The sequence below is a fragment of the Phycodurus eques genome, chromosome 22 (assembly GCF_024500275.1).
Source record: "Phycodurus eques isolate BA_2022a chromosome 22, UOR_Pequ_1.1, whole genome shotgun sequence".
NCBI lineage: Eukaryota > Metazoa > Chordata > Actinopteri > Syngnathiformes > Syngnathidae > Phycodurus > Phycodurus eques.
This window is the reverse complement of record NC_084546.1, coordinates 5,191,016-5,204,361: the sequence shown is the minus strand read 5'-3', so window position 1 is coordinate 5,204,361 and position 13,346 is coordinate 5,191,016. Positions and strand designations below refer to the sequence as shown.

Sequence of the window (13,346 nt, the reverse complement as noted above, 5' to 3'; positions counted from 1 at the left end):
GGCCAGTCGTGACAGACCACATTTATGAATTAAATTCACATTTTCACACGTTTCAATGGAATGCGAGCACCGGACAGCCATTGAGAGGAAAGTTCACTTCTCAATGGTGGCATGCTGATGCTATCAGCTCCAAAATGGGAGGAGGATCCTCCGACTTGAGTTGACTTTTCAGAACATTTTGTTACCCGTTTATTCATTAGAAAAATATCGCTCTTTACTTGATTAAACATACAGTAATATCCTCATTTAATAGAATGCAGAATGAAACAGTTTGTGCATCATGATTTCATGCTTCCATGCCTTGATATTGGGTTCCTGGTGTGCACACATTGGCCACCAGGAGGCAGTATAGTCGAGACATAGATAATACACAAAGAAGAGGTTCGCAACTGAATGACTCAATGAGCTGCAGTAATATTAGTCGTTGTTCAGAGAGGATAAAGAATATATGCCTGTGAGTATTGCTGCATTGTCTGTCTTCGTGTGTTTCTGCACCAGTTTTTTTTAAAAACTGGTTATTATGAGAGCAACATGGATGCGAGTTTCGTTTGTCCTTCTATGGCATTTTGCATGGAGTGTTAGCATTAAGATAGTGGACTTTCGTAAGTTATGTAGTTTGGTTAAATACGCACTGTGTAATTAATTCACTTTTGTTTTATGCGTAAACTTAAATAGAGAATCACAATAAAGAGAGGAGAAACTATTTCGAGTTCCGAGAATTTTTTATTTTTGTTCTATTCGCTGTATTTTATAATGAATACAGAGTAATATAATGTGAAGTTGCTGTGGACAAATGAACTTGTCATTTGGCAACTTAATTCTTGTGGAATAAAGTAGTTGAATGACTTGCAGCTCAGATTGTGCAACACACAATTCTGCCTAGCAACAAGTGACTGTGTAAATGTGTGGGGATCCGGAAAAATAATCCAGTCTGATTTGGAAGATGGTACAATTTTCCCAACAGTACTTTATAGTTAATACAGAGCAAAAGATAACCCACAGTACATAAATAATGGACATAACTAAGTTAATTAACCTTTATTTCTATTGAAGCTGATGGAATGGCCAACATGCGTGAGACCGAAAACACAGCCTCACCGAGATAAATGCAAGGTGTCCACTTGGTGTAATGGCCGCGACCCACTTTGAAGCTCTCCGCCGTAGACGCGCAGGGAGATCAATTACCCAAGAACAACAGAAACAAAGAATAACGTGTCTTATGTGCGCGACCTTTCCCACGATCCTGCCGTCCCCTCAAAATGCTTTTACAGCAAGCAAAAAGTCGTGAAATGGTCGGCCGGAGTGAGTTTAACGTGGCCGCGACGCTATCAAACTGTTTGTGAGTGTAACTCCTCGGTCCAATGCAGGCAATGACTCCAATGGTTAATTTGTAGCAAGTATTCATTCATAAAAAAACGGGCCCCTCCTAAAGAAGGGGGTTTCTGTGCAACGCCCGCCCCCGCAGACTGAGTGGCGTCGGCATCAAACCAATACAATCAATGGGCCGCCCAGCTCCCTCAGCTACCTTCAGGGTGGTTTCGTGCAGGCGCACATGTGCAGCCTGACCCCTTGTTGGAGCGCAATTAAAAGAGAGCGTAAATATGTTACTGCGCTTTGTGAGCCTTCGCGTCATCTCAGACTTTCCATCTTTCCAGCCTGGAATGCTGCCTGAGCTAAATAAATACATCCGAAACAGTCTATCAAGCATCTGTCTGCGAAACTACCACTCTATTTGTTGTATTGCACACAGTGGTGGGAAGTAACCAAGAAAAAAAAAATACTGCATTACTGTACTTACACAAACTATATTTTTCAGGTGTCTGTGCTTTACTTTTCGGAAAACGGATACAGCAGCGCTTTGACTTACGAGTTGAATTCGTTCCGTGTCCATGCTCGTAACTGATATGGAATGATACAGTTTGTGCACCATGATTTCATGCTTCGATGACCATCAACATTCTGCTCCTTCTGGTGTGCACGCCTTGTCCACCAGGGGGGCAGTAAAATACAGACATACATAATACATGAAGAAGAGTTTCACAACGAAAGTGGAATATTAATGGATGATGGGGAAAAAACAGAGGGAAATGTTTAATTCTGTAATGCGACAAATTTCATCTTGCAAAATTTTCCATCTTCCTTTCAAACTGTTTTTTTCCTGTTAATCATTTTTTTCCTCTTAAAAATAGGACTTCATGTTGCCACTTTATTTTTCCGGAAAAATCAGATTTCTTTTTTTTCTTGTAACCCTTGAGAAGAAAACTGAATCCAAATCTAAGGGTCATTTTGCTCCATTTCCCGCTAACATGTCATGGCTGTCATCAACACATGGCGTGTGTGTGTGTGTGCATGTTCATTGCGGTTGAAGTGTTTTGCTGCATTTTGTTGGCTACAAGGAAATAGCGGCCAACTTTACCCTTTAATTTCGGTCTAGCGTGTTGGAGTGCAACTTAAGCATGATGGACAGCGCGGTTTTCGGCGCATACCGTTTTGCGTCGACTGCTAATAGCAACTGTGACTTCAACATCCACATTCTTGGCCGTGCTTTTGGCAAGGCAAGAAAAGGACCCTATTCACAGCACGGGAACAGATGAGAGTTTGACCGACGTGCCACCCAAAGTCCATTTGAACAGTCTCCCCTCCAGACATGTCCCTGCCGTGCTTTCTCAAAAGCAGCGGCACACATGTCATGCATTTACGGCGCATAGTGCTGAGAGGCCATCTGCCAAACACTTTGGATTGTTTAAGAATTCCTATTTCAATCTGGTTTCGGATTACAAGCGTTTTCGGAAAAGATTTCCGGGGAGGGGGTAGGGCGGGGGCACTGCGCCCCGCGTTTATGTCCTTTCAACTCAATTAAATTGAGTTTCGTTCGCTCCCCGCTCTTGCGCTTTCAAGGACAACATCTCGGTGTGGAGGACGACGTCTGTGTTCTTCCCGACTGTCAGGGAAGGAATGAACACATTAAATATAGACGCAGGGAGATAAAGTAAGCCGTCCAGATGTCGGGCGGTCGGATAGGGTGTGTGTGCATGTGTGATTAACCCAGAATAGCATTTGGGGTATACAGTACAATTGCACATACAGTATGTAAAAGAAAAACTATGTTTAAAAAAACATGGACGTTATACGTTTCTTTTGGAACACTTCCCAGTCAAGTCATATTGAGAATTTTGATCCCAAATGTAAGGAAATTTCGCACGTTTTTTGAAGCACACTATCTATTTAATCAAACCACATGACTTAGGAATGTCAGCTAGCTTAATGCTAACACATAATGCGAAACGCCATCAATATGCTAACAGAACTAGCATAGATATTTCAGTAGTTGTAAACCTTTACATGAAAGTGTGGTACGAATACCACGACCGGTATGGGGACTCCCTCTTGTGGTACGCTAAGAATCACAGCCCAAGTACAGTTCCATTGTATTTAACTTTTAAGTTCAATACATTTGCACAAATTGAATGTGTCTTTTTTTTATTTAAATATTCAACCTTCAAAGCATCTAAACTGCGTAATTTCGGTTCATCTATAAAGCACCGTAAAATCCCGACTGTGCAACTCAGGCAGAACTCAAAATAAAACTAATGAAGGGAACAGACAAACTAAACACCGGGCTGCAGACATATTGGACTCACGTTCTAAATGTTGCAAAACGGCGGGGAACATACCACACAGTCAAGTCAGTGCATTCCTGGCCTTCCACCGTCAAACTATTTTCTCCTCGTACATGGCGGAAAACTGAGTGTGTTACATTCCACAAAACACAGGATCCATGAAGATTAGGGACACTGGAATGTGTTTAAAAAAAAAAAAAAAACGGAATGAAACAACCTAAGGAGGAAGCTTTGAGGATTTGGAGGCCTGTCCTGTCAGGCGAGAAGTGATATGCTCCAACGAGTCTGACAAGTTGTACATTAAACATTTTGAAGGCGAAAATGGCTGCGTGCACTGTATTTGGACCCCTAAATATAATTTCAACCAAAATAAAAATCTCACTCGTGAATAACATTTCATTTTAGTTCTATATTTTTATTTTTTGTATAAAATGGGCAAAAAGAGATCATTATATTTGTGCTCCTGATGCCTCTACAGTATTTACTTTATTTGGATTAAGAAACAAAAACATAATTTTGAAAAAAAAAGAATAATGAAAAGAATATCCAAGAAAATATCATTTTGTCTAAATTTAATTCTTTTTTTGTTTCAAATACTGTACAATGAATTCAATTGAGACAGAAAAGTAAATAAGAATTAATAAAAAAATAGAGCTTGTTTTATTGTCCAAATGTGTCAGATACAGGGGAAGAAGAAGGAAAAAAAACATTGTGACATTGATTCATCACGAACACTAATAATTTTCCTGGGTTATTTTTTTGATTTGATTTTGTGTGTGTGTAAACTGTGCAGACAAACTCCAATGGATTTGTGGAATCCGGCCGCCACACCCACAGAGTTCAGAGGTCACATTGCAACGTTGAAGTGTGTCTCAGAAGGCCTCTTTGTCAGCGCACACGAGAATCGTAAGCACCAAGATTCCTTAAGCAAAACTATATATTGGTAATACATATTTCGCTCCACATAAAAAATAAATTAAAAAAACACACACAAATGTATTGGAAATAGTCATTTCTGTCAACAATTACACCCTCACACCTCTCACCAGGAGGTATTTAAAACTTACAAGTCTAAATTTTCGGGAGGGAAACAACGTCCTCTGCTGGTTCTGGAATGTGAGCATAAGGTTTTTTCCAACTGCCTTTACAGAAATACAAAAGTACTATTAGCATGATTATTTTTACTTGAATCAAAATGAAAATCAATGACACCAATCAAATCATCAGTAACCATGTCTGTGGTTTTCTTCCTTGAATAAAGGAAACCGGAATCCCACTCACTTTAAAGTTGTCTTTTTCGTTCACATGTTCCAGGCCCGTCTGAGCGGGCGGATGTTTAAATTTTCCCTAATCCGCATTTCAAGTGTGCAGGCCATTGCGATGACATCAACCGTTCCTGCACACGCAGACCTCCACAATGCTATTAATAGACCTGCCAGGGGACCCTCACCGATTGCATCCATACCTCAGAAAGAACTCCAAAGTGACATGATGTTTACATACTTTCGGGTGGGATTGTTCTGTAGAAAGAGGTCACAAGAAACCAAAAAGAATGTGTTTAGTCTGCTCGCTGATTTTTTTTTTCCAACTTACAGTTGAATTATTGTCAGCGGCGAAACATTTTCCTGAAAAAGTGGGAATATGAATTGCTACATAGCTATGATACATAATGCAAGCCGACAATACATCATATCTATCTCCATGAGGGGGAACATTAGTGGGAACTGAAATCTTTCACATGAAACAAATGCATTTGTGTCTACTATTCCGATCAAAATATAGCCCAGAAAGTGTTGACTTTATTTGTTAGGAGTCCACTTGCATCGGGTCACCGTTATTTTGGTGGAGAATCCAAATTAAGGTGCTGGTATCAGGATTTAGTTTTTTAGTTTTTTGTTTTTTTTCCCCCCTCGTTACAGTCCACTTGCATCGGGGGCGACAACATTTATTGGTGAGGATCAGAATAAAAATGCAAATTTGAGCAAATTAACAACAACTTCGGCACTGAAAGTTTCTTGAGAACAACTATTTATCCAGAGACCCATCGCACAGCCTGTAACACACTGTTTACGTCGTTGGAAAATATGTCTTGCGTAATATGTTGCGTGTGGAACATCAGCCCCTCTTGAATGATTTACGTGTTTTGATTTCTGCGCATGAAACATCGCAGTTGGCGAGAGGAAGCATTACTCGTCGCGCGGAATTCCTCCAATCAGATCCGAGCAATTCAGCCCGTTTCCGCGAAGCACTCTGAATCCACAGTAGCAGTAAACCGCAAAAAGGACCTGTGAGCTTTTCCTCGATGGCCAAGTGTTTTTCCAAGAGGAGAAACATTTCTAGCGAGGCCGAGACATTCCTGCCATGCTTCGCGTCAAACACGGGGCTCGGTGTGTCGTAAATCAACATGCAGCACAGAGAATGTTTCATTTCAGGTTTCTTTTTTAAATGGAGCACTCCCCAGTCTACATCAACGTAATGCGCCTTTGAGACTGTCTCATTTCACCGCCAAAAATGTTTCGGTTTTTCCTGTGAATGTTCATGTTCGCTGAATTATCCATTTTTAAAAAGGTTCCCAGTGTCCTAATAACATGCCTGCGGCATGCTTTTGTCATATAAGAATTAGGCGTAAGAAGTCGGCGAGTGACTATTGTTTCAGTGACACGTACTGTAAAATACAACAACCATGATAAAGAATCAATCTTTACAACAGTAGAAAATAGAATAGTCATGTTTATTTCATTTTTATTTGCCTTACTGCAGTAGCACACTGATAATGCCTGCAAATGTTCAACGGAAGGAACCTTTCCCTGGTACCTCGACAGACCAAGCGGGAGCGAGTGGGTTTGGGAAAGCCGGAGGGATACCAGGCGGGAGCGAGTGGATTCAACTAAAAAAAAAAATAATAATAATAAAATAAAATAAAATACAAATTACTAAAAACAACAATTTCACTCAATTAGTTCCCCGATTTTGTGCTTTACGCAAAATCTAAAAGGACAACCAATGCTGTGTTGTTACTGCCTACTGTTTGTGCTCCGGCACTAATATGATAATGTTGTTCTGGCGCCATCTGTTGGCATCTCGGAAGTAAGCGACTATGTTGCACTGATGTGAGGAGCTTCATTTAGTCAGGCCATTGCTTTGTGTAATAGCTCCAAGTGCTTTGCCACCATCTTGCGGTACCAGTAGGCAATTACAAAACTTTTGGGGGAAGCCGTCAATTATGAATATCGATCATAATTGCAACAGCAGGGGTTCACTGTGATTTATCCGCCATTTTGACTGAATACCTGTGTGCAGTTGCTCATGGAAAAACAAGAGAGTGCGTCCTCGCCATCTGAGGAGGAAAACGAGTCGCAGTCGGACATCTCGTCGTCCGAAGTGTTGGGCGGGTGTGCGCCTAAGTATTCCTCATACATGGCAGCCACGGTAGCCACTGAGAACGGAGGATTTTCCTCACCAATCCTCAAGAAATAACACGTTATAAAGGTGAGGAAACAGCTGACCATAGGCTGGCAATGTATGGGATTGTAGTACTGATGAGCAACTCGGACATCTGCATAAAGAAAAGTACAGTCGTGACTTAGGATTCACTGTTGGAGACTCACCTGCAAAAAGCCTCACCGGGGTTTATCCACAGCGTGAAGTCAAGGGGCAGCCGCAGGTCACAGAACCGCAGCCCGCTCTCGTGGCAGGCCCGGAGGAGTTCTGGGTCATTCCTGTTGTGCCGGTTCACTCGTATACACCTACAACAGACGTCAACCTCGGATAATATTTGGAATCATTCAACGGGCTGGTATACTGCAGTGCCGTACCTGTACGCTTCCCCCTTGCTGGGATTTTCGGGGTACCAGTGACCCTCAAATTTCTTCTGCAATGCAAGACTTAGCCTCTTGATAAAGAGTTCTGTTTTTTGGAATGCCACGTCTTTGGAAACAAGTGTGGTCATTATTGGAAACACAGCATCGGTTATTTCTTGTTCCATATTTCGAAATGTTCCCAACGTGACCGTTGTGGAAAAAAGGTGTCCATAGTGTCTTCTTTTTTTCCCCCGCCAAGGGAGTGCCAAATTAAGAAAACGCAGCATGTGAATGTGTAGAACTCATGTAGAAGAGCTGCAAGTTAAAAAAAAAAAAAAAAGGAAAAGAAAATGGCCTTTATGATGACAGAAATGCATCATAAAGTCCTTGGCGGAGGTAACAAATAAAGTGCACTGACCCATATGCAGTTTGTATTCCTAATATTAGTTCATATTTTTATTCAACAAATCCTCTCTAAAGCATTCGGGAATTACTTTGTACAGTACTGTATATGAAAACAAGACGCTAGTTACTTTTAAGGGAAAAGAAACAATGAAGCCAATATGTTTGGAGTTGGTGTGGTCAAATTCTGTTCAAGGAAAATAAGCAAATATTCAAATTTTATTTGAACAATTACAATGCATTTATGAGTACATATATTGTCATTTATTTATAAGTTGAATACCACACTGGCCTTTTATCAGAATAGTATCAAATCCACAAATGAAACATATTACCGGTTAATTCATTTTCAAAAAGCCATATATCTGGGGAGCTTTTTTTATTCATCAATTGAATGTCTCACTTCAAGCTGTTAAAAAAAAATTTTCATTCAGTTAGGTAGAAATACAAAATAGTGTTCACATCACACACAATCCAAACGCTCTGCCTGAGAACTATATTTGCACCTTCAAAGTATCAAATATCATCAAAGTTACACTCAAAATATACTCTTGTATATTAAAAATAAACGGGCGTGTGTCTGTGTCAAAGGACATCATCCATCTGTGAGTCAATTCTCTTCTACATAGAAGTCAAACCTGCACCCCTTGATTCAAACCCGCACGACGTGTGAGCCCTTGCTGGGTTTTTACAGTTCCGTCCTCCCCTCGGCCGTCGAGGAGTCGGCGGCGGCACCCGTGGAGGCGGAGCCAGAGGCCCCCTCAACATCTTTAGGTTGGAACGACAGCGAGGCCGAGTTGATGCAGTAACGTTTTCCGGTGGGTTTTGGGCCGTCATCGAACAGGTGTCCAAGATGGGCTCCGCACTGCATCGGGATGGAGAATGGAGCGACTGTAGTTATTCGCGTGGCGGTCCATATTATGGAATATTGATTTTTGTGTTCCGTACATCTACAAATAGATGGGTCAATGGAGTTCCGGCGCACGTATCAAGTGTTAAATTAAGCAACAAAGTCACTGCAAAAAGTACTAAAACACTGATCAGTAGGATGTGTGAATCCCACTTTGGTGAAATTTGGTGTCAGGAGTGTACCTGGCCACAGGTGGTCTCCACTCTATGCATGCCATAGGAGAAATCATCTGACACTGCGATGGTCTCCTGTTTCACAAGGTCAAAGAAGGAAGGCCAGCCTGCGTGGACGTCATGAATTGGGAAAAGCAGAGATGGAGACTTAATACTCACGCAACAAAATCATTCCTTTTCGTTTCAGCCACAATAGGAGAGCAAAATCTCGATGCACGAATTGACAATCGCAAAGCTATTGAAGAATCCATTCAGATTGCTCTTACCTGATCCTGAGTCAAATTTGGATTTGGAGCTAAAAAAGAAAACAGTTCGAAAAGTACAAAAGTCACTTTCATGAAAAACAATTTTAGGCTACAAATATTGTATAAAACAGTAAGTACGGCAATAGAAATGAATAACACCATAAATATGGTACTTATTAAATAGTATTACTGCAACGCATTGCCGTCAAGTCACGCAGGAGTAAGGTCTCACCTGAACAATGGCGCCCCGCACACGACACACGTGTAGGTTCCCTCTTCATTGTGGTACGTGAACTCTCCTGTGAAGGCGCTGTGCAGAACAGGTTGTGTAGCATAAGAGGCAGAGGTGGCAAAAGTACTCACATTCTGTACTTAAAAGATTACAGCAAACCAGGACAGTATACCGGGTGTATAGGCTCGTACTTGCACTTGAAAAAAAATGCTCCGATACTACGACACCGATACCAGACTGACGTAAAACTCTTAAGGCCGCATCACTCAGCCCTATGTTAGCATATTCAAAGCATGTCAAGCCTGTGTTATCATCTGAATGCCGTCACTAATAATAAGCAAGTGGTTCCGGGCTTTTATGCCCACACCTTTCCGTTCCTCGCTCCTGGGTCACATGATACTGCATGGGCGTGAGACGTTTCTTCATCTCCTCCTGAGAGAAGGTCACGGGCCATGTCTTCTTGCTTCGGGCAGCTCCTACGGGAAAGCTTGATGATGTTAACTCAGTTGTCATCGCCAATTAAAGCAGCATTTTTTTTTCTCGATGAAAAAATATCTCCTCAGGATATGTTCCAAAGCTTCATTTTCACCATCATTCATAAAAAATTTTTTTTAAATGTAATTTAAAAAAAACAAACCTTTACAACGAGGTGTGTAAATTAGTCAAACAAAATCAAACCCACTCGACGCGTGCAAGCTGCAAAAGGAAGCCAAGCAGTGAACCATTCGGTTTGGATCGTTAGCGCTCGGATTCTACGTGTGTGACAACGAACAACACAAACAGCCATGAAACTAAAGCATAAGCATACGCCAGTGTTGATTTTTAACAAGAAATTACCGACTCACTTCTTGGATTACTGTCCTGACATTACCGTGGCAATCCAAGATGGCCTATTTTGCTGTTTTAGCACTAGCATTTGCGCTCATGTTACTGTTCGGAGCTGTGAGCGGATGACAATGAGGAATTTGAATCTCTTATAATATTCTGAACTCCTGTTTCCACGCCAGAGTTGTGTTGAACAGAATAATCGCCAATGTCATGTTTTTCTTCTTTTGGCCCATCAACTTGTTGCGATTGAATCAACAGCGCCTCTCCTGGCTGCAGCCAAGCAGTGCACTCCATTTTTGCCTCAATCGCTTTTGGAATTATAGTTAATGGTTGCACCTCGTTTTCGTAATTGCGACGAGCGGTGGTATTGAGAGGTCGGCAAAGTCTGGAAAGTTCCCATGTACCAAATGCACGGCCCGCCACTCTTTCTACGTCCATTATTCCCCGTGTTTGACCTTAGCGGTGCCACAAATTTTTCATCGCTCCTAAGAATCGAGGTCCGATACGTTTGATCAGATCTGATTGGAAACCGTCACGCAGTCAGCGTTACTGGTTTTCCCAGGGAGGTTCGACCGAAATTCAGAAAACCAGTGAAAGCGGCGCATCATTGTGAACACACATTGACACACACGCAGACTGGGGACTGTTAAGACGACATGCTGACACACGAGCCAAATGTTACGGCTTTTTGTTTTTTGTTTTTTTAAGAAAGAGCGAGGCAGAGCACAGCAGGCACACGGCACCCAGTCAGTGGACCTGAGGGAAGACTGCAGGACCTCAGAGTCACAGGCTGACTCTTGCTTATTAGATGGAGCAGATTGAAGCCCGACATGGCTGCTGAGGAGAGACGCTCCAACCACCACTAGAATGAAAACACCCTCCTCCGCAGGGCTTACAACTGGATGAAAAAAAAAAGGAGCAGACACAAGGAGAGGTCACAACACACATGAGGTCACGATGAACTGAGCGGGGGGTTATTGGGATTTGACGGTTACAACTCGGGCGACACGCCTTGAAAGGAAGCAAAATGTTCGACGATGGTGGCTGGATATTTGCGTCTTCTTCTGGGGTTTAAACGGAGCGAAATGGAGAGCACGATGTCACGCTCGTTTTTAACGGAATCATATTGGACTGTTTACCGTCCGGTTATGCTCGTATTGGCAATAATGTTAAAATTGGTAGCTGAACATTGCTTGTACAGCAATTAAAGGTTGAAATGTAGGGATCTATTGGGGCTCTGGAACATTTATTTTGATTTTTTTTCTATCAATGGGAAATGTCATGTCGCGGTTCAGTCACCTGACTTCCATGCAGGCAGCGTACTGGATTCCGTTTCAACTTAACACACATGCCAGTATGAATTTGGATCGTGGTCACACGTCCGAGTGCTACGAGAGCTTAAGAAGAATGACTCTACCTAGCCAAATGGCAGACACTGAAGGGCGGCAGACCGAGCTGCTGCCGTGCTCAATGACACGGTGCGAGGCCAGGAAGAGCCCACGTCTGAGCAGGGCGGCCATGAGATTGTCACACTACAGAGAGACAGAGAGTAGGCGGGATTACTTGTCGAAATATTTGGACCGGTCTGACCAATTTGACCAATCGAGGACGCCGGCGGAACAGAAGTGTTTCAAACAAGCGATGGGCGAGCCTACGCTTACCATGTCATCCTGATTGGGAACTTGCTGCAAGCAATATATACATAGCGACTCTTAGCGAGTAATCCAACGGGAGGTTTGGACAACTTGAATATTAATAGCCCAGCGCATACTAAATGAAAGCAGACGTGTCGCGTTACAAGTAAACCGTCTGAAGTTTTGCTTGGAAACTGCATCATGCAAATGTGACAGCATTCGCCGGCTTCTGATAGGTTCCTCATAATAATTGCCGTTGATTTGCAACAACGCCAAGTGACATTCTGAACGTTGATACCACAGTCGTGTATTTTTCTGGGACAGTGGCCACAGTGTTCACACGATGGAGTTTGAAATAAGATGCCATATTGTTTGATAGTAGATGTTTTTTGGTTTTTTTTAATCCAAAAACGAGCATTGTAAGGCTATGAATACATTTTTTGAAAAGGTCTGCAGTTCTTAATTTCGTACAGGCAATTATGATTATTATTCTTGGCAATTATGGATGCATGGAAAATGAACAGTATGTAAGAGTGAAGTGCTGCACTGTTGGCAAAATCACACAAACAGCTGGATTCATCGAGAAGGCGCCATATTGAAACGCAGGGACTTTTGTGTTCACCCCCACCGACCACTTGAATAATAACAATAACAACATGCTCACTGTCAAATGAGCAACAACAACAACAACAAAACGAATTCCATTCATGTTGCATTGTAGGCAAAAACAATCACTCAACTCTGTGTTTATGACATTGTTATTGGTCTCCCTTAAAACTCGATCGCCTAAAATGCAAGTCATCATTTCGAAGCAGTAAAGAGTCCATTTACACTTACATTCGCCATTGTTACTGTCAGATTGACTTCGTCATTAAAATGCTGTAACATACCAGCGGGGAGTAGGCGCAGGAACGCGATGGAAGAGCGAGAGAAAAAAAATGACGACGATCAGCGAGTGACAGTCTACCGGTGACAACAGGCTGAAACGTGAGCCGCAGATGGGACAGACACAAGCGGACAAGCTTGGTAACACGTCCCGCGACACTTCCAACTATGCAAAACAGCTCGATTGCTGGACGTATCCATTTATGGTCACGACCTGTCTATTTTCTTTCAGAAACTTTATTTCAAACCGAACAGTGTGCAATACTGTACGTGGCAATCGTATAAAAATCGAAAATATTTGAATTTGAATGATATGAAATGCGATCTCGTTTATTATTGGGGTTTGCTGTATATATTTTGTCGACTCTCGACCCGTCTATTTCAATGTATGAACTTTATTTATTAATGTAAACTGTGAAGAATACGTGCCATTGATACAAAGGTTTTTAACAAATATATATAAATGATACTTATGAAAACAAATCCAGAAAACAAAACGAATTAACTATACAGGATGAAGTTTAAGAAATATAGTACTTATATAAAAAAAATCTAACGCCAGATCAGTCTTTAATAATTTTCAATAAAGTTTTCGAGTCGGAAAAAAAACACTTTGT

General features: G+C 41.8%; 2 protein-coding genes across 8 annotated transcripts; both read right to left on the bottom strand.

Annotated features, from left to right (window-relative positions):
- Positions 1 to 4,280: 4,280 nt before the first annotated feature.
- Positions 4,281 to 7,716, bottom strand: LOC133397378 (protein BTG3-like). Of its 3 annotated transcripts, none has more exons than XM_061668190.1 (4): positions 7,436 to 7,716; positions 7,245 to 7,366; positions 6,911 to 7,176; positions 4,281 to 5,140 (listed from the first exon to the last, which is right to left on the bottom strand). In XM_061668190.1, exons 1-4 carry the CDS (start codon positions 7,705 to 7,707, stop codon positions 5,087 to 5,089), a joined length of 714 nt encoding a protein of 237 aa, XP_061524174.1. In that variant the 5' UTR covers positions 7,708 to 7,716; the 3' UTR covers positions 4,281 to 5,086. The 3 variants fall into 3 exon arrangements, with proteins under 3 accessions (XP_061524174.1, XP_061524173.1, XP_061524172.1); XM_061668189.1 differs by lacking the exon at positions 4,281 to 5,140 and adding an exon at positions 6,333 to 6,507 and having other exon boundaries at positions 6,911 to 7,085; positions 7,229 to 7,366; XM_061668188.1 differs by lacking the exon at positions 4,281 to 5,140 and adding an exon at positions 6,333 to 6,507.
- Positions 7,717 to 8,186: 470 nt separating this feature from the next.
- Positions 8,187 to 12,944, bottom strand: msrb3 (methionine sulfoxide reductase B3). Of its 5 annotated transcripts, XM_061668262.1 has the most exons (8): positions 12,682 to 12,944; positions 11,628 to 11,742; positions 10,967 to 11,108; positions 9,750 to 9,858; positions 9,383 to 9,460; positions 9,172 to 9,200; positions 8,915 to 9,012; positions 8,187 to 8,687 (listed from the first exon to the last, which is right to left on the bottom strand). In XM_061668262.1, exons 3-8 carry the CDS (start codon positions 11,040 to 11,042, stop codon positions 8,511 to 8,513), a joined length of 567 nt encoding a protein of 188 aa, XP_061524246.1. In that variant the 5' UTR covers positions 11,043 to 11,108; positions 11,628 to 11,742; positions 12,682 to 12,944; the 3' UTR covers positions 8,187 to 8,510. The 5 variants fall into 5 exon arrangements, with proteins under 5 accessions (XP_061524246.1, XP_061524243.1, XP_061524247.1 ...); XM_061668259.1 differs by lacking the exon at positions 10,967 to 11,108; XM_061668263.1 differs by lacking the exon at positions 11,628 to 11,742.
- Between the last annotated feature and the right edge of the window lie 402 nt (positions 12,945 to 13,346).